At 43.2% G+C, this 20,858-nt stretch overlaps 1 protein-coding gene across 1 annotated transcript in view; it reads right to left on the reverse strand.

Moving 5' to 3' along the window:
• Window positions 1-7,878: 7,878 nt before the first annotated feature.
• LOC122240508 overlaps window positions 7,879-20,858 on the reverse strand; it is a 59,458-nt gene continuing 46,478 nt past the window's right edge. The window contains exon 6 of the mRNA XM_042993662.1: window positions 7,879-8,067. Coding sequence (XP_042849596.1) covers window positions 7,893-8,067 — 175 coding nt within the window. The 3' untranslated portion in view covers window positions 7,879-7,892. The remainder of the gene's footprint in view (window positions 8,068-20,858) is intronic.

The raw sequence follows: 20,858 nt of genomic DNA on the forward strand, positions 1-20,858 counted from the left end.
GTTATACCTTTGCTCCATTACAAATCATCCCAAACCTTAGTGACTTCCAACAACAAACCATTTCTCTTTCCGCAGTTCTGCAATCTGGGCTGGGATCAGCTGGGCAGTTTTTCTCCTGGTCCCAGCAAGGGTGACCATGCAGCTGTAGTCAGCTGATGGCTTGGCAGGGGGCTGGCTGGCCCAGACTGATCTGGGACGTTCCCACTCACAGGTCTGGGGCTTCAGCTGGGAAAGCTGTGCCTCCCTCTCTTCGTCTCTGGTCCTCAAAGAGGCCAGCCCGTGCTTGTTCACACATCAGCAGCGTTTCAAAGACAGCGAAAGGGAAGCTGCACGACACCGTAAGGCCCAGCCTGAGAGGTCGCACAGTGTCACTTCCACCCCATCCCGTGAGTCAAAGCAAATCACAAAGCAGCCTGAAGACAAGAGATGGGGTAGCAGACTCTACTTTGGATGAAGGGAGCAGCAGAGGGACATTACAGAGAGACTGTGGACACAAGAAGCATGGCTTACTAAGGTCGTGATTATAATACTTGACCACACTATCTTGGCATCCACTGCTGGGGTCGGGGTTAGTCCGGCAGGTGCAACAGAATATAAATCGCTAGCACAGCCACAGCCAGGCATCAGCCATCCCGGTACCTCCGGAATGAGTGGCCCAGCACATCGGGCACATCCAAGGCAAGAACCCATGGCCTGGTGAATAAAGAAGGAAGTGTGGATGGTAACTGAAAAATTCTCTGCTTTTTCTAGCTCAAAGGGGGCAATTTGAACGAATTTGGAGTTTTCATAGTTAAGCACGTAAGAGTTGAGAAATCAAATATTATCATCATTAGGTTGTTTCTATTTTTTTTCTTTGTTTGTTTGTTGTACAACCTATTTTGATGGCCTTGTATTTTCCCCTTGGCTTGTGGCCTGGGAAGCACATATAATTCTAATAAGCTTGATTTACTGGCTTTCTAACCCATAGCAGATTAAAAGGAGCAAATAAAAGAGAAAGAAAACAACCACTGGTTCTCAGTTCTCTGACAAAAGCAAAAATGACCACAGAAAACCAGGCAGAAAAGGAGAGTTCAGAAAAGCTATAAAGAGCAAATTCAATTATTCAACAAAACGTAACAGTCTGGGGTCATGTACTGTAGAGACAGAATATCCTGTATCATATCCCAACTGTATTCATAACCAAGACCTCAGAAATCTTTAATTATTTTCCATATATACAAGTCAGGAACACAGAAAAGCGTGTATAATAAAACCTCACAATAATGCAAAATTGCAAATTTGAGTATAATTTAATTGGTAATTGGCCCCAAGGGAGTGAGAAGAGGGGGATAAAGTGACCTCATGATCATTTGGGATATTTTCACTTAATGTACGATCAATTGTGTATAGTATAATTTTCTTATGTTGACATTTCAAGGGGTTAGCAAACCCAGAAAATTCACTTTTATGAATTCCCCAATGATGCCAAACACACAAAGTGTTATTTTACTATTTTCTGCCTAATTGGCATTCATTTCAAAAGAACTGAAATCTACTTTTGTTTCCCATTATACCATGCATTTCTGCCAAATGCTTTTTATTCACCCATATTATTTGATCACTCTAAATTTCTTAAAGGCACAGGCATGTTTCTTGCCCTTTTAAAGATGAGACTATAAATATTCAAGAAAGGCAAAGTAACTTACCGTGGACACATCGCTGGTTAGAACTCACATATTTTGACCCTTGTTGAGTTATCAGCCCTGTCAGGGAACCTGGTTAGAGGACCCCTAGCATGGTCACTCTGTTCTAATGTGTGGGATGGAGGGGATTCACCACAGCAAGGAATTCTCGGACATCAACTGGATGTCCTACAACTCAACTCAATTCTGATACTATGAACCAGAGATAGAGTCAGTTTCCACAGGTCAGGGATTGAGTCCTACAAGACTGCCCCCTCTCCCAACCCCACTTCAGACCCCAATCATAAGCCCGGTTTGTTACCTGTGCTTCTGACTGACTGACTGACTGACTGACTACAGACTGGATGCTCCCATGACCTCCTCCACTTTGGGTTTTGATTAATTTGCTAGAGCAGTTCACAGAACTCACAGATGCATATTCCTTCCTAGATTACCAGCTGATTATAAAAGGATATAACTCGGGAACAGCCAGATAAAAGAGATGCGTGAGGTAAGGTATGGGGAAGGGGTGGGGAGTTACATGCTCTTTCCAAGCATCCCACTCTCCCCCAAATCTCCATGTGTTTACCAACCCAGAAGCTCTCCAAACTCTGTCCTTTGGGTTTTTTATGGAGACTTTCTGACATAGTCCTGATTGATTAAATCATTGGCCATTGGCAATCGATTCTACCTCCAGCCCCTCTCCACCACCCCCTCGCCAGAGGTTGGGGGGTTGGACTGAAAGCTCTAACCCAGTCGTCACATGGTTGACTCCCCTGGCAACCAGCACCCATCACTAGGTTCCCTCCAAAGTCACCTCATTAATATAATGAAAGACACTAAATTCTCACTGCTTAGCAAACTCCAAGGGTTTTAGGAGCTCTGTGCCACCAGTAGGGACAAAGACTAAATATATACTTCTTATTGCAAATCACAATATGACAACTTCACCAAAGGCCAGTTGAGGAGGACCCAAGAGGCAGTCTGGGGGCTTTCAAAAGAGACTTTCTCCACAATAGGGCCATGTCCACATGAAGTGATGGAGACCCACAGTGTTCCATCCAGTCTGCCTTTCCTACATATATGACTTTGGCTTAACTAATCCATGAAATCTAGTCATAACCCTTTCTCTACACAGAATGGTGTCCGGGCCCCCAACCCAATCTTCTTTCGCATCAGAGACTGGAGATTAACATTGAGTTCATTATGCTTCTGTACCCAGCGCTCCCATTCGGGACCCCATTTTATTTCCAGTCTTAGTAAGGGCAACTTGTAGGAATCTTTTCCTGTTGAAAGCCTGAGCTAGGACATCTATAGTCTTGTATACACATAACATGATCCGTTAGAAGTATTTTTATTGCTACTTCTTCAGTGGGCAAACTGAGATAAAGATACTTTGCGGTGGTTTGGTCAAGTTGGTGGACTAAGTGGGCAGCCATGCTAAGACCGGAATTTGAGCCTCATTACTTGTGTTTCTTTCACTGCTTTAAACTAAAGAAAAGAGGGCCGCCTGGGTGGCTCAGCCAGTTAAGTGTCCGACTTCAGCCCCAGTCACGATCTCGCGGCTCATGGGTTGGAACCCCGCGTCGGACTCTGGGCCGACAGCTCAGGGCCTGGAACCTGCTTCGGATTCTGTGTCTCCCCCTCTCTCTGCCCCTCCCCTGCTCGAGCTCTGTCTGTCTGTCTGTCTCTCTCTCTCTCTCAAAAATAAATAAACATTTTTTTTAAAGTAAGCCAAAGAAGAGAAAAGTAGCTATACAAGTGATGTATTCATTTGACAAACATTTATGAGATGACCTCTCTAGCCAGTGGTGGCACCAGCTCATTTACAGGTGTTCATGCAGTGCTACCTGACATCAAGAGGCTTACAGTTGAATGAAACCCAATATACATGAGCTTGTAATCAGTGCCATCAAAGAGGTGAAAATAAAACGCCAGGAGATGACAAAGGTAGGAAATACTTTTGCCAGTTGTGGGATCACACTTCAAAAAAAAGGTGTGACCTCAGAGCTATTCCTTAACTAGTCAGCTGGATTTGCATTGCAGAAATGAGGAGATAGAGAAAGAACATTTCTTTTTTTTTTTTTTTAATTTTTTTTTCAACGTTTTTTATTTATTTTTGGGACAGAGAGAGACAGAGCATGAACGGGGGAGGGGCAGAGAGAGAGGGAGACACAGAATCGGAAACAGGCTCCAGGCTCCGAGCCATCAGCCCAGAGCCTGACGCGGGGCTCGAACTCACGGACCGCGAGATCGTGACCTGGCTGAAGTCGGACGCTTAACCGACTACGCCACCCAGGCGCCCCTCTTTTTTTTTTTTTTAAGTGTATTTATTTATTTAGAGAGAGGGAGAAAGAACACGAGTGGGGGAGTGGCAGAGAGAGGAGAGAGAATCCCAAGTAGGCTCTGTGCTGTCAGCGTGGAGCCTGAGGCAGGGTTCGATCTCATGAACTGTGAGATCATAATCTGGGCCGAAATCAGTAGTCAGATGCTCAACAGACTCAGCCACCCAGGCGTCCCGAAAGAACATTCCTAAGAAGAAAACTTCACAACTTGGAACCCAGTTATGAGGATCCTGGTTAACTGTTGCCAGGGAGGGTAGGAGGGAAGACCACAGAACTCCATGTAAGTTGCCCGTTTGGGTAGGACCACATCTGAGGAAGAAAAAAGCTTCTGGGACCTAGAGAAAGTCACCCCAGAAGCGTGCAAAACTTTATAGTCCAAACTCATGTCAGTAGAGAAAATGTGGTGGTCTAGGCAAATGGCCAGCATTGGGAAAGTCCAGCATGTGTTAATGGGGAGACCCATGGACAGGCCAAATCTAGGACCAGGTACTTTGAGAGGCCATGGAACGCATAACATAAGTAGGGCAGCAACAATGCCAGGCCTGGCCAGGTGTTCCTGGAAGGAACTGGCAAAAGCAAGAGTATCCAAGTCCCAGAAGGCCTAGGATCTAAACCAGTGGTGATGGTAGGTACTTGGACACAGGGTGCTAAAAAATCCAAGTACCAGAACGAGATGAGAAATCAAACCAGATTACCAAAACAAAGAACAAGGGCACTTGGTTCCTGTTTGTTGGGCCAAGTTTCCTCAAATTCACTTACTAAGACCAGAATTCAAGGGTTCTGCCCACATTGGAGGTAGGGGAGGAAGTTCGTTGCTTCATTTGCAGGAAAAGGAAAGATTCAGAACCTGGAACCTAAAAGCACCCTGATAAAAAACAGTGGGAACAAATGCTCAGAGTACATTTGATGTTTTATTTAAATATGTTAAAATTATAACATCCCAAACAAACGTGTTCAAAGGACACAGTTCCCAGAAATGTGCCCCCTGGATATGTCCACGCATAGTCCACCAAGTATGAGATATCAAGAGCCTGAGCTTACAAAGCAGAACAGATGAGGGCCTCTTCATACGCCGGCTGTGTGACCTTGGGCAACTTACTTAACACCTCTGAGACTCAGATTCTTTTTCTGTTGAATGGGAATGGTCATACTGTAGTGGGCCTCTGTCATTTTGGTCTAAGCAGCAACCGTTCCTTTGGAGACTGACGTTCCTTTGGAGACTGACGTTCCTTTGGGGATTCACATCTTTCCCAAGATGGGAAAGCATAATGGACCCAACTGTGTCTGTTCACAGTAATCACTCAGTAGATGATTATTTTTATTGCTTATTATTACACTAGTGACCATATAGGGCATGCCTATGCTACTGCGAAAGAAAGAAAATCTGCAATACCATCATAAATATAGTTTCTCATAAGACGCTCTCTGCTCTACATCCCCGTAGATCCTGACCCGGAAGGCCTGCGAAGGGGGAACGGCGCTTACGTTGCCTCGCGGTTTGTCCAGAGGCCGTGCCGCCAGACCAACTCTGATTGTTCTTTCCGTGCATCGGAGCGTTGTTCTTTTTGTCCTTTGTTTTCCTCAGACATTTCAGTAACCACCTTGGAGCTCTCTCTAACTAGCAGCCCCTGTTGTGAGAGCGATCGTATCATACTTAATGGCACGTCTGGCCCGGGAGATTATGGAGATAATGCGAGTGGTGGTCACAGTTTAGCCAAAGTCTATATAAATTTCAATTACTACCTACGGCTATACCCTGCGCAAACCCCTGTCCTGAGCGAGATTCCACTGCTTTCCTTTGCCATAAACTGTGTAGGCATAACCTATAATCTTCCTCTATCTTCCCTCGCTCCTTGTTTTTATTTTCATTCTTCTCTTTCTGCAACTGCAAAATTCACAATTCAGATGCTGGCTAGTGAAGCCGATGACATTCATCATGTGTGAGGACATCTTTTATCTCATATCAACAAAATTGGTGCTTCCTCTTCCTGCTCGTGCAAAAGTCAGAGTTGAAAGCACAGGCCTGGAGTACATACCCAAGTCATTCTTAGCCACCTACACTTACCATTCAGGTCTTTTTTAAAAAATCACTAATGTTTCTTTTCTTTTTGTTTTTTTAAAGAGCACCTGCTGCTTTTTTTTTTTTTTTTTTAACGTGAGAAGAGCTTTGTTAACTATGGGCCCATCCATGTGCAGTGGACAGAACACTCCAGAATGAACAGATCTCATTTATCTATTTTTAATGTTTATCTATATTTGAGAGAGAGAGACAAGAGTGCAAGCAGGGGAGGGGCAGAGAGAGAGGGAGACACAGAATCCGAAGCAGGCTTCCAGCCTCCGAGCTGTTGGCACAGAGCTCAAAGCAGGGCTGGAACACATGAGCGGGAGGTCATGACCTGAGCCGAAAGCAGCCGCCCAACCGACTGAGCCACCCAGGCACCCCCAGAAGAACTCATTTAGACGTTGCTTCTACTCTCCCAAATAGATTTCACTTTCCAACAGTCTCAACCACAGTTGTCTTATCGGATAGCAGCTAATTTCTGTAATCATTCGCTTGCCGTGGGGAAAAAATAGTGTTAAAATGTTTGCAACTGAAGCCCTATGTAGAGGGGAGCCAGCTGGTGTGAATTACTCCAGTTCTAGCCAGCCCCTCCCCTTCTCCCAGAAATCCCCTGTGGGCGGCTCGGGAACACCAAGTTTACCTGGCACTCACTACTGTGTAATGAAGGACATATTTTCCACCTGGGAGAAATCAAATCACAAATGCTAGAGATGAACAATTCATACACATCCTACAAATTTCCAGAAACTACATGCACAGGAGAGGGGCTGCAGGCGCATTTCTACTTTTTAAATGTACAATAGGGGCGCCTGGGTGGCTCAGTTGGTTGAGCCGTCTGACTTTGGCTGAGGTCCTGATCTCACAGTTCAGGAGTTCAAGTCCTGCATCCAGCTCCGTGCTAACAGCTTGGACAGAGACTGGAGCCTGCTTCAGATTCTGTGTCTCCCTCTCTCTCTGCCCCTCCCCCACTTAAACTCTGTCTCTCTCAAAAATAAATATTAAAAAATGTACAATGAATTATATCTATAAAGCATTGAACAAAAACCTCCTTGTCAAGATAGCCATGACTTTGTGCTTTCCAAAAATAGTTATTTTCCTAGGGGCCAGGTTTTTAAAGGTAAAGAGTATGGGGGCGCCTGGGTGGCTCAATCGGTTAGGCGGCCGACTTTGGCTCAGGTCATGATCTCGCGATCCGTGAGTTCGAGCCCCGCGTCGGGCTCTGTGCTGACAGCACAGAGCCCAGAGCCTGTTTCAGATTCTGTGTCTCCCTCTCTCTCTCTCTGACCCTCCCCTGTTCATGCTCTGTCTCTCTCTGTCTCAAAAATAAATAAACGTTAAAAAAAATAATAATAAAGGTAAAGAGTATGGTCTCTGGGCAGGACAAAAATCCCGGCTTGCCATTTTCCAGGCGTGGGACCCTTGAGTGAGTTACTTAAACGATCTGTACCTCAGTTTCCACATTTGTAGAAAAGCAGTGCTATCAGTATCTAGCTCATGAGCTTCTGGAGTCATAGAAGTGAGATAAACACAGTACCTGACACACAGCTGCAGGATTGCTAAGCCTCAGTCATTGTCAGTGTTAGCTATTATTTTTATTGCTAACATTACTATTCTCATCTTGTTTCTACAAATTACCAGTGTTCCAGAGCTCCCTTTCCTGCCTGGGGTCAGCATCCATAACTTCATTTGCTGTTTTACCTAAAAGATTTACATTTGCCCTTGTTTTACGCTTTTGACTTTCCATTTATTGCAGGCACAGTAAAATCTTTTCAGTAGTAGAGGCCAGGGGTAACTTGCAGGACTTTAAATATCATTTTAAACTTTTTAATATGAAAGATTACGAACAGAATAACATAGCGAACCCCTCCCCAAATTCAGGCGTGGCCACTTTGTCATTGTTGTTCCAGCTACTCCTTTTTTGCATTCTTTCCCTTTATGTGTGTTTGCGCAGTGGTTTTTTAACATCTTCAAGCAAATTTCGTACGTTGTCTCTATGCACCTATAAAAAAAATGAGGACATTTCTGTATAAACCACAATATTACTGGTTCTACTAATAAAATTAATGTCATTTAATACCCACTCCAAAATCAAATATCCTGATTTGGCTCAAAAATGACATTTTATAGCTGGTTCGCTCAAATCAGGATCCAAACAAGGTCCACACACCCTAAGTAATTGCTGTGTTCCTTAACACATAACAATGTACTTAAGAGACATAACATTCTCTCAAGTCTTTTTAACCAACAACATAGAACAACTACAAGATGTTAATTTTCTTTAAGGACCTATTATAAAATTTACATAGAAGTTTTTTTTTAGGGGCACCTGGGTGGATCAGTCGGTTAAGCGTCCGACTTCAACTCAGGTCATGATCTCACAGTTTGTGAGTCCGAGCCCCGCGTCGGGCTCTGTGCTGACAGCTCAGAACCTGGAGCCTGTTTTGTATTCTGTGTCTCCTCCTCTCTCTGCCTCTCCCATGCTCATGCTCTGTCTCTCTCTGTCTCTCAATAATAAATAAACATTAAATTTTTTTTTAATTTTTTTATTATTAAGCACTGAGAAGGAATTTTTTTCCTTTTTTTTTTTTGAAAGTAAGCTCTCTACCCAACGTGGGGCTTGAATTCACAGCCCTAAGATCAAGCCAGGCACCCCAAGAATGAATTCCTAATTGGACTGTGCTCCCCAAGCACAAAAAGAAAGAGAAGGAGACAAAAGGAGGGGGAGAGAAAAAGAAAAGAAAGCCAGGAGAAGGACATTTTCTCACTTGTTTCCTCTTTATTGTTTCCTACTTGTAGCTTCAATAGTTACCTTCTGTTATTTCTTCCCCTGGACACTTTGCTATCCCATTTTCCATTTTCATGTTAGGGGTGATCAAACAGCATAAACCCAGATTATCAAGGATAAAATTTTAAATGTTAACAATGCAAAGAACAAACTGATGGTTGCCAGAGGGAAGGAGGGTTTGGGGGGCAGGCTGTGTGTGAAACAGGTGAAGGGGAAAGGAAGATACAGGCTTCCAGTTATGGAATAAATAAAGTCATGGGGATGAAAGGTACATCGTAGGGAAGGTAGTCAATGGTATTGTAATAACATTGTATGGTGACATATGGTAACTACACCCGTGATGAGCAGACCATAACATTTGGAGTTATCAAATCACTATGTTGTACACCCGAAACTAATGTAACAATGTGCTTCGACTATACTTCAATTTTTTTTAAAACGTCCAATAAGAAAATGTTTAAACCCTATCACCACTTATCGAAAAAATAATGAAATCATTTTATCTTATTTTCTGAGAAGTTAATGAAGATCATTATCATCTATCCTGAAGGTCCTCATTGCCGCTCTAGATCATAGCAAAGAACAGGAAAGATACAGAAAACGAAGTCCCCACTTCTGGGTAAAGATGAAAGGCATTTACTTCTCCCTCCTAAAATCGTGCTAAAATAACAGTAAAGGGATTTTTTTTTAATCCAATGAAAGTAATGCCTTATTAAATTGGCAAAATATGAGCATTCATGGTTTAAATCTGCTTTAAAATGAAATCTGAGCTAAGCATATACAGAACCCAAAAACATCTCTATAGACCCTGGTTGAAAACTTTGGAATGAGCTCTGTGATGGGGCTTTCTTCTCATCTCCAAGAAGACAGCGAACGTAGTAGCAAGAACTGGTCATCCAGGAACCACCAAATTCAGGCTCCAGTCCCAGCCCTGCCCCTGGCTAGCTGCGTGATAGCATGCTAGTCCCTTCCCATCTCGAGGCCTTGACTTCACCATGTGGGAAAGGAGAAGGCGGACCCCATATGATCTCCCACATCCCTTCCAATTTTGACTGCTTCTTGTCTCAGTGCTAAAAATCTTAGGCAAAATCAAGCGGAATCCTAAACTCAGCTCTTGCTGAACCCAACAGAAGTGACCCAGTTCACCCAAAGGGTTTCAATTAAAAAAACAAACTCAGGGGGCTTCTGGGAAGATGGCGGCGTAGGAGGACGCTGGGCTCACCGCGTCCTGCGGATCCCTTAGATTCCACCCACACCTGCCTAAGTAACCCAGAAAATCACCAGAAGACTCGCAGAACGGATTCTCCAGAGCCAAGCGCAGACGAGAGGCCCACGGAAGAGGGTAGGAAGGGTGCGCGCTCCACGGACTGGCGGGAGGGACTGGCGGGAGGGAGCCGGGGCGGAGGGGCGGCCCGCCGGCCAAGCAGAGCCCGAGTCTGGCTGGCAAAAGCGGAGGGGCCGGACAGAGTGTGTTCCGACAGCGAGCGGGACTTAACAACTGGAAGGTTATAAGTTAACAGCTCTGCTCGGAGAGCGGGAAGGCTGGAGGACAAAGGGAGGGAGAGTTGTTGAGCCCCGGGCGACAGAGCTCAGCTTGGCGGGGAACAAAGACTCTCGCCAGCGCCATCTCCCTCGCCCATCCCCCAGCCGAAACCACAAAGGGAACCAGTTTCTGTCAGGGAACTTGCTGGCACCGCGCAAACACCCAACGCTGTGCTTCTGTGGATCCATCCCTCTGGTGGGTCTGACTCCCTCCGGTGCGGCAGGGCCCCTCCCGAAGCGGATCTCCGAAGGAGAAGCGAGCTGAGCCTGCCCCTCCCGCCCCTGTGCACCTTGCTGATCCACCCCAGCTAATTCCCAGCACCATAAGCCTGGCAGGGTGCAAGTAGCCCAGACGGGCCATGCCACCCCACAGTGAATTGCGCCCCTAGGAGAGGGGAAGAGAAGGCACACACCAGTCTGACTGTGGCCCCAGCAGTGGGCTGGGGGCAGACATCCAGTCTGACTGTGGCCCCGCCCACCAAGGCAAGTTATTCAAGACAGCACAGGGGAAGTGCCCCTCAGTTCCGCACCCCTCCAGGGACTATCCGAAATGACGACGAAACAAAAAATTCCCCTCAAAAGAATCTCCAGGAAATAACAACAGCTGACAAACTGATCAAAAGGGATTTAAACAATATAACAGAAAGTGAATTTAGAATAATAGTCATAAAATTAATCGCTGGGCTTGAAAACAGTATAAAGGACAGCAGAGAATCTATTGCTACAGAGATCAAGGGACTAAGGAACAGTCAGGAGGAGTTAAAAAATGCTATTAATGAGCTCCAAAATAAAATGGAGACGGCCACAGCTCGGATTGAAGAGGCAGAGGAGAGAATAGGTGAACTGGAAGATAAAATTATGGAAAAAGAAGAAGCTGAGAAAAAGAGAGATAAAAAAATCCAGGAGTATGAGGGGAAAATTAGAGAACTAAGTGATACACTAAAGAGAAGTAATCTGTGCATAATTGGTATTCCAGAGGAGGAAGAGAGAGGGAAAGGTGCTGAAGGTGTACTTGAAGAAATAATAGCTGAGAACTTCCCTGATCTGGGGAAGGAAAAAGGCATTGAAATCCAAGAGGCACAGAGAACTCCCTTCAGACGTAACTTGAATCAATCTTCTGCATGACATATCATAGTGAAACTGGCAAAATACAAGGATAAAGAGAAAATTCTGAAAGCAGCTAGGGATAAACGTGCTCTAACATACAAAGGGAGACCTATAAGACTCGTGACCAATCTCTCTACTGAAACTTGGCAGGCCAGAAAGGAATGGCAGGAAATCTTCAATGTGATGAACAGAAAAAATATGCAGCCAAGAATCCTCTATCCAGCATATCTGTCATTTAGAAGAGAAGGAGAGATAAAGGTCTTCCCAAACAAACAAAAACTGAAGGAATTCATCACCACTATATCAGCCCTACAAGAGATCCTAAGGGGGATCCTGTGAGACAAAGTACCAGAGACATCACTACAAGCATGAAACCTACAGACATCACAATGACTCTAAACCCATATCTTTCTATAGTAACACTGAACGTAAATGGACTAAATGCGCCAACCAAAAGACATAGGGTATCAGAATGGATAAAAAAACAAGACCCATCTATTTGCTGTCTGCAAGAGACTCATTTTAGACCTGAGGACACTTTCAGATTGAAAGTGAGGGGATGGAGAACTATTTATCATGCTACTAGAAGCCAAAAGAAAGCTGGAGTAGCCATACTTATATCAGACAAACTAGACTTTAAATTAAAGGTTGTAACAAGAGATAAATAAGGGCATTATATAATAATTACAGGGTCTATCCATCTAGAAGAACTAACAATTATAAATGTCTATGCACCAAATATGGAAGCTCCCAAATATATAAAACAATTACTCACAAACATAAGCAACCTTATTGACAAGAATGTGGTAATTGCAGGTGACTTTAATACCCCACTTACAACAATGGATAGATCATCTAGACACATGGTCAATTAAGAAACAAGGGCCCTGAATGATACATTGGATCAGATGGACTTGACAGATATATTTAGAACTCTGCATCCCAAAGCAACAGAATATACTTTCTTCTCCAGTGCACATGGAACATTCTCCAAGATAGATCACATACTGGGTCACAAAACAGCCCTTCGTAAGTATACAAGAATTGAGATCATACCAGGCATACTTTCGGACCACAATGCTATGAAACTTGAAATCAACCACAGGAAAAAGTCTGGAAAACCTCCAAAAGCATGGAGGTTAAAGAACACCCTACTAAAGAATGAATGGGTCAACCAGGCAATTAAAGAAGAAATTAAAAGATATATGGAAACAAACGAAAATGAAAATACAACAATCCAAATGCTTTGGGATGCAGCGAAGGCAGTCCTGAGAGGAAAATACATTGCAATGCAGGCCTATCTCAAGAAACAAGAAAAATCCCAAATACAAAATCTAACAGCACACCTAAAGGAAATAGAAGCAGAGCAGCAAAGACACCCCAAACCCAGCAGAAGAAGAGAAATAATAAAGATCAGAGCAGAAATAAACGATATAGAATCTAAAAAAACTGTAGAGCACATCAATGAAACCAAGAGTTGGTTTTTTGAAGAAATAAACAAAATTGATAAACCTCTAATGAGGCTTCTCAAAAAGAAAAGGGAGATGACCCAAATAGATAAAATCATGAATGAAAATGGAATTATTACAACCAATCCCTCAGAAATACAAGCAATTATCAGGGAATACTATGAAAAATTATATGCCAACAAACTGGACAACCTGGAAGAAATGGACAAATTCCTAAACACCCACACGCTTCCAAAACTCAATCAGGAGGAAATAGAAAGCTTGAACAGACCCATAACCAGCGAAGAAATTGAATCAGTCATCAAAAATCTCCCAACAAATAAGAGTCCAGGACCAGATGGCTTCCCAGGGGAGTTCTACCAGACGTTTAAAGCAGAGATAATACCTATCCTTCTCAAGCTATTCCAAAAAAATAGAAAGGGAAGGAAAACTTCCAGATTCATCCTATGAAGCCAGTATTACTTTGATTCCTAAACCAGACAGAGACCCAGTAAAAAAAGAGAACTACAGGCCAATATCCCTGATGAATATGGATGCAAAAATTCTCAATAAGATACTAGCAAATCAAATTCAACAGCTTATAAAAAGAATTATTCACCATGATCAAGTGGGATTCATTCCTGGGATGCAGGGCTGGTTCAACATTCGCAAATCAATCAACGTGATACATCACATTAATAAAAGAAAAGATAAGAATAATATGATCCTGTCAATCGATGCAGAAAAAGCATTTGACAAAATTCAGCATCCTTTCTTAATAAAAACCCTCGAGAAAGTCGGGATAGAAGGAACATACTTAAACATCATAAAAGCCATTTATGAAAAGCCCACAGCTAATATCATCCTCAATGGGGAAAAACTGAGAGCTTTCCCCCTGAGATCGGGAACACGACAGGGATGTCCACTCTCACTGCTGTTGTTTAACGTAGTGTTGGAAGTGCTAGCATCAGCAATCAGACAACAAAAGGAAATCAAAGGCATCCAAATTGGCAAAGATGAAGTCAAGCTTTCACTTTTTGCAGATGACATGATATTATACATGGAAAATCCAATAGACTCCACCAAAAGTCTGCTAGAACTGATACATGAATTCGGCAAAGTTGCAGGATACAAAATCAATGTACAGAAATCAGTTGCACTCTTATACACTAATAATGAAGCAACAGAAAGACAAATAAAGAAACTGATCCTATTCACAATTGCACCAAGAAGCATAAAATACCTAGGAATAAATCTAACTAAAGATGTACAAGATTTGTATGTTGAAAACTATAGAAAGCTTATGAAGGAAATTGAAGAAGATATAAAGAGATGGAAAAACATTCCATGCTCAGGGGTTGGAAGAATAAATATTGTTAAAATGTCAATACTGCCCAAAGAGATCTACACATTCAGTGCAATCCTAATCAAAATTGCACCAGCATTCTTCTCGAAGCTAGAACAAGCAATCCTAAAATTCATATGGAACCACAAAAGGCCCCGAATAGCCAAAGTAATTTTGAAGAAGAAGACCAAAGCGGGAGGCATCACAATCCCAGACTTTAGCCTCTACTACAAAGCTGTAATCATCAAGACAGCATGGTATTGGCACAAAAACAGACACATAGACCAATGGAATAGAATAGAAACCCCAGAACTAGACCCACGAAAGTATAGCCAACTAAACTGGCAAAGCAGGAAAGAACATCCAATGGAAAAAAGACAGTCTGTTTAACAAATGGTGCTGGGAGAACTGGACAGCAACATGCAAAAGAATGAAACTAGACCACTTTCTTACACCATTCACAAAAATAAACTCAAAATGGATAAAGGACCTGAATGTGAGACAGGAAACCATCAAAACCCTAGAGGAGAAAGCAGGAAAAGACCTCTCTGACCTCAGCCGCGGCAACTTCTTACTTGACACATCCCCAAAGGCAAGGGAATTAAAAGCAAAAATGAACTATTGGGACCTCTTGAAGATAAAAAGCTTCTGCACCGCAAAGGAAGCAATCAACAAAACTAAAAGGGAACCAATGGAATGGGAAAACATATTTGCAAATGACATATTGGACAAAGGGCTGGTATCCAAAATCTATAAAGAGCTCACCAAACTCCACACCTGAGAAACAAATAATCCAGTGAAGAAATGGGCAGAAAACATGAATAGACACTTCTCTGAAGAAGACATCCAGATGGCCAACAGGTACATGAAAAGATGCTCAACATCGCTCCTCATCAGGGAAATACAAATCAAAACCACACTCAGATATCACCTCATGCCAGTCAGAGTGGCCAAAATGAACAAATCAGGAGACTATAGATGCTGGCGAGGCTGTGGAGAAATGGGAACCCTCTTGCACTGTTGGTGGGAATGCAAACTGGTGCAGCCACTCTGGAAAACTGTGGAGGTTCCTCAAAAAATTAAAAATAGACCTACCCTGGGGCGCCTGGGTGGCTCAGTCGGTTAAGTGTCCGACTTCAGCTCAGGTCACGATCTCGTGGTCCGTGAATTCGAGCCCCGCGTCGGGCTCTGGGCTGATGGCTCAGAGCCTGGAGCCTGCTTCCGATTCTGTGTGTCCCTCTCTCTCTGCCCCTCCCCCGTTCATGCTCTGTCTCTCTCTATCTCAAAAATAAATAAAACGTTAAAAAAAAATTTTTTTTTAAATTAAAAAAAAAAAAAAATAGACCTACCCTATGACCCAGCAGTAGCACTGCTAGGAATTTACCCAAGGGATACAGGAGTACTGATGCATAGGGGCACTTGTACCCCAATGTTTATAGCAGCACTCTCAACAATAGCCAAATTGTGGAAACAGCCTAATTGTCTATCAACTGATGAATGGATAAAGAAATTGTGGTTTATATACACAATGGAGTACTACATGGCGATGAGAAAGAATGAAATATGGCCCTTTGTAGCAACGTTGGATGGAACTGGAGAGTGTGATACTAAGTGAAATAAGCCATACAGAGAAAGACAGATACCATATGGTTTCACTCTTATGTGGATCCTGAGAAACTTAACAGGAACCCATGGGGGAGGGGAAGGAAAAAAAAAAAAGAGGTTAGAGTGGGAGAGAGCCAAAGCATAAGAGACTCTTAAAAACTGAGAACAAACTGAGGGTTGATGGGGGGTGGAGGAGAAGGGACAGTGGGTGATGGGCATTGAGGAGGGCACTTGTTGGGGATGAGCACTGGGTGTTGTATGGAAACCAATTTGACAATAAATTTCATATATTAAAAAAATAAATAATAAAAATAAAATAAATAAACAAACAAACAAACAAACAAACAAACTCATATGGGCGCCTAAGTAGCTCAGTTGGTTAAGAGCCCAACTCTTGATTTCGGCTCAGGTCATGATCTCGAGGTTGGTGAGATCAGACTTAGATCTGAGCTGACAGCGCAGAATCTGCCTGGGCTTCTCTTTCTCTCCCTCTCTCTCTCTCTCTGCTCCTCCCCTGCTCGTGCGCATGCTCTGTCTCTTGTTCTCTCGCTGTCTCCCTCAGAATAAATAAACTATTAAAATACACACACACACACACACACACACACACACACAGAATAGGAGAGGAAACAAAGCACCAAAACTGTGAAAGCTGGAAAGCAGATAGTAATGTGACAAATGATTTAACACTCTGATAAAACTGCATCCTAGGCTGATAGTGAAGAAAGCCAAGAAGCAAGTAGATTCACAGCAGAGAAGCCCCAAAAGGCTCAGGAAAGGGCAGCACCAGATACCGCAGGAAGTGGAGCTAAAATGGGGTAGGGGTGGAGTGGGGAAAGAGAAGAAAAGAAGAGGGACTATTAGAAGTCTCCTTGAGAAGCAATCAGATCCTCATTTCCCCTTCCCAGCTACCAACAGACAGGCGACTGCCTCCTCCCCACAAAAGACTTTATTTCTGGAGGGGAAATGGAGAGGGACCTGGGACTGGGGACGCTAAGGAATGCATACTGGTTACTGAGACTACCATCTTTTTTCCTCCTCAACTTCTAGAACCTTGACAACCAGCTCTCTCCCTCATGTGGGATGTGACAGAGTCTTTTCTACAAAAATTGACCAGCCCAAGAGCAAAGACCTACTTGGAGGTTCCCCCTAAGTAGTCAGCCTGCTGTGAAGTGTTGTGAATAGATACCACGCACAACATTTGAGCCATCCTTGCTTAGGTGGAAGCTGATACTTAGATATCAACAGATATCCAAAGAAAGACTCTAATAGCAAAGACAGACCCTGCAAAGTTAGAAGTAACAGTCCGTAAGACCGCCTTCCCTTCTTTTTTTTTTTTTTTGCTTGAATTATTTTTTAATTTATTATGTTTTTATTTATCTTTTAAATTTAAATCCAAGTTAGTTTACATAGAGTGTAGTAATAATTTCAAAAATAGAATTTAGTGATTCATCACTTACATATAACGCCCAGTGCTCATCCCAACAGGCGCTCTCATACCCATCACCCCTTTAGTCCTTCCCCCTACCCAACACCCCTCCAGCACCCCTCAGTTTGTTCTCTATATTTAAGGGTCTTTTTTTTTTAATTTTCTTAATGTTTATTTATTTGTGACAGAGAGAGAGAGAGACAGAGCATGAGCAGGGGAGGGGCAGAGAGAAAGGGAGATACAGAATCCAAAGCAGGGGCTCCACCCAACGTGGGGCTCGAACTCACAGACCGTGAGACCATGACCTGAGCCGAAGTCGGACGCTCAACCAACTGAGCCACCCAGGCGCCGCAATTTTAAGAATCTTTTATGGTTTGTCTCCCTCTCTGTTTTTATATTCTTTTTTCTCCCCTTCCCTTATGTTCATCTGTTTTGTATCTTAAATTCCACATATGAGTGAAATCATATGATATTTGTCTTTCTCTGACTGACTTATCTCGCTTAGCATACTACCCTCCAGTTCCATCCACACTGTTGCAAATAAGACCGCCTTCACTTCTGACATCAGTTGTAAATTTGGAGATCGCCAAGACCACCCTTGGGTTTGATCATTTGCTCGGAGGACTCACAGAACTTACTAAAAGTTGTTATACTCAGAAGTATGACTTACTACAGCCAAAGGACACAGATTAAAATAGGCCAAGGGAGGGAGTGCATAGGGCAGAGTGTAAACACAGAGTTTTCCTGTTGTCCTCTCCCCATGATGTCAGGGACACCATTAACTCCTCCCGCTGATGATGTGTGGCAACATGCACAGAGTATTGCCAACCAGGGAAGCTCACCCTGAGTCCAGAGTTTTTATTGGGGCTCCATCTTAGAAGCACGGCTGACTATCCACATGGCTGACCTCAGTCTCCAGCCCCTCAGGACGTCAAGATGATTTGGCATGAACCAAAGCACCCACCCCGCATCATGTCACTGGTGTGGCTCAAAGGCCCCCAAAGAAACAAAAACATTCCTACTGGCATGACATTGAAGGGCTTGGAAATTACCTCCCAGAAGCCCATGGCAAAGGCCAGAACTCTCTTTGGGCAACACTAAATTCTTTACTTTATAGGCCACTCCTTGGTTTTTTGCCAAAGCTTTCTTACAACAAAACAATGAGTCCCTAGCATTCCCATGGTGACATGTCCCCACACAAATCTTTTCCATTTTATTATTTAACACTTCTGAGAACCTCCCTTCCTATTAAAATATTTCTTCAACATCGTCCAAGACATTTTGGGTATTTCAGGTTTCAAGATGTTTTTTAAAAGTTTATTTATTTTTGAGAGAGAGAAAACATGGGGGAGGGGCAGAAAGGGCGGGGGGTGGAAACAGGATCTGAAGCCAGCTCTGTGCTGACAGCGGAGAACCCAATGCGGGGCTCAAATTCACAAACAGTGAGATCATGACCTAAGCCAAAATCAAGAATCAGATGCTTAACCGACTGAGCTACCCAGGTTTCAAGATTTTTGTTTACGTCCTTCAGTCATTGAGGCAGTGTTAATTAATGTCTCATAACAAGCTAGTGATCTTTCAAATGGGAATTTTATGGTCCAAAATCCCAGTGGTCACTGCTGGGTGGTGCTCCTTGGCTTTTACCTTAAACCTTAGTCTGTGCTCCCACAGGGTTACTGTAGAGAGAATGTGTCTGTGCACTCCAGCTTCTAACAGGGAATTGTATACAGTAATAACCTTTTTGTCTACCAAATAGTCTATATGTTTTCAAATTAACAACCTGTGTGGGCTTGGGTACTCTTACAGACTTCTTTTAAGCATGTCAAACCCATATTGGCTGAAGGGCAAGTTTATATGCCTTCGTTTTATAATACAAGGTAAAGGTACTTCTCCATCAGACAGCATACACATCCCCTTAATACATTCAAGTAACGAAGGCACAAATACTTCACACTGAAATCTGTCCAGGAGCACCTGGGTGGCTCAGGCGGTTAAGTGTCTGCCTCTTGGTTTCAGCTCAGGTCATGATCTCATGGTTTTGTGGGTCCGAGCCCCACATCGGACTCTGCGCTGGCAGTGCGAAGCCTGCTTGGGATTCTCTGTCTCCCTCTCTCTCTACCCCTCCCCCACTCACTCTGTCTCTCTTAAACTAAATAAACTTTAAAAATTAAAAAAAAAAAAGAAATCCGTTCAATCATCCCAATTTTCATCCATATGTTCCTCTTGACCCCATCAAACACTGTATTTCTATATCCTGCCAATCCAAATGTAACCCTGTTAAGCTTTTACCAACAGATTTGAAACCACAGTGCATTGGGCTCCCATGTCAAGGAATCCCAGAAAAGTCTCTTCTCCATCCTCTGACCGTGTCACCCACTCAAGTGCATATGACCTTGAGTCTTCAGACAGGGCTTGGGCCAAGGGACCCAGGCCCTTTTGTCAATACTTATCTTAATTAGATTGTGGAGCTGTCACTCTGAGTGACTAGAGATCAGATTTCTGCCTGTCATCTTTGTCTTCTGGCCTTCTAAATTTCTCAAAACTAGCATAATAGAGTTGACTTGTTTAGAACCTTTCAGGGTTAGGGGACCAGCAGAAACTCTTATTAGTACACCTAAATTCCAAGAGTGCTGCATGAAGACCTTTGTTTTGACCCTATCAATGTCTACTTTATTTATCTCATTTCTTTCTTTCTTTCTTTCTTTCTTTCTTTCTTTCTTTCTTTCTTTCTTTCTTTCTTTTTTAGAGAGAGAGAGAGAGAAGGAGAGAAGGTTGGGGAGAGGCACAAAGAGAGGGGGACAGAGGATCCAAAGTGGGTTCTGTGTTGACAGCAAAGAACCCGGTGCAGGGCTCAAACCCATGAACCATAAGATCATGACCTGAGCTGAAGTCAGACGCTCAACCCACTGAGTCACCCAGGCACCCCTCATTTCTTTTTTAAGTTTTATTTATTTAAGTAATCTCTACACCCAACATGGGGCTCAAACTCACAACCCTGAAATCAAGAGTTGCATACTCCTCCAAGTGAGCCAGCCAGGTGCCCATTCATCTCATCTCTTTCTCTTTCTTTCTTTTTTCTTTCTTTCTTTCTTTCTTTCTTTCTTTCTTTCTTTCTTTCTTTCTTTCTTTCTTTCTTTTGTTTACTTATTCATTTTTTTTATCTTTAATGTTTATTTACTTTTCAGAGACAGAGAGAGACAGAGCAAAAGCAGGGGAGGGGCAGAAAGAAAGGGAGACACAGAATCCAAAGCAGGCTACAAGCTCTGAACTGTCAACACAGAGAGCCCAATGCAGGGCTCGAACCTATGTACCATGGGATCGTGACCCAAGCTGAAGTCGGACGCTTAACCAACTGAGCCACCCAGGTACCCCATATTCGTGTCATTTCTTAATTACATTTAAAAGAGTCTTCCTCTGCTGGGATGAGTTCTTTAAGTTTCCTCGTTCTCTTTCCCATTCTCTTATGAATTATTCTAATCTTCACTATCTGTTGTTTCAACATAACTTTTCTCTTTGGTAATGACCCAGA

Source organism: Panthera tigris, chromosome B4, assembly GCF_018350195.1.
Source record: "Panthera tigris isolate Pti1 chromosome B4, P.tigris_Pti1_mat1.1, whole genome shotgun sequence".
Lineage (NCBI taxonomy): Eukaryota > Metazoa > Chordata > Mammalia > Carnivora > Felidae > Panthera > Panthera tigris.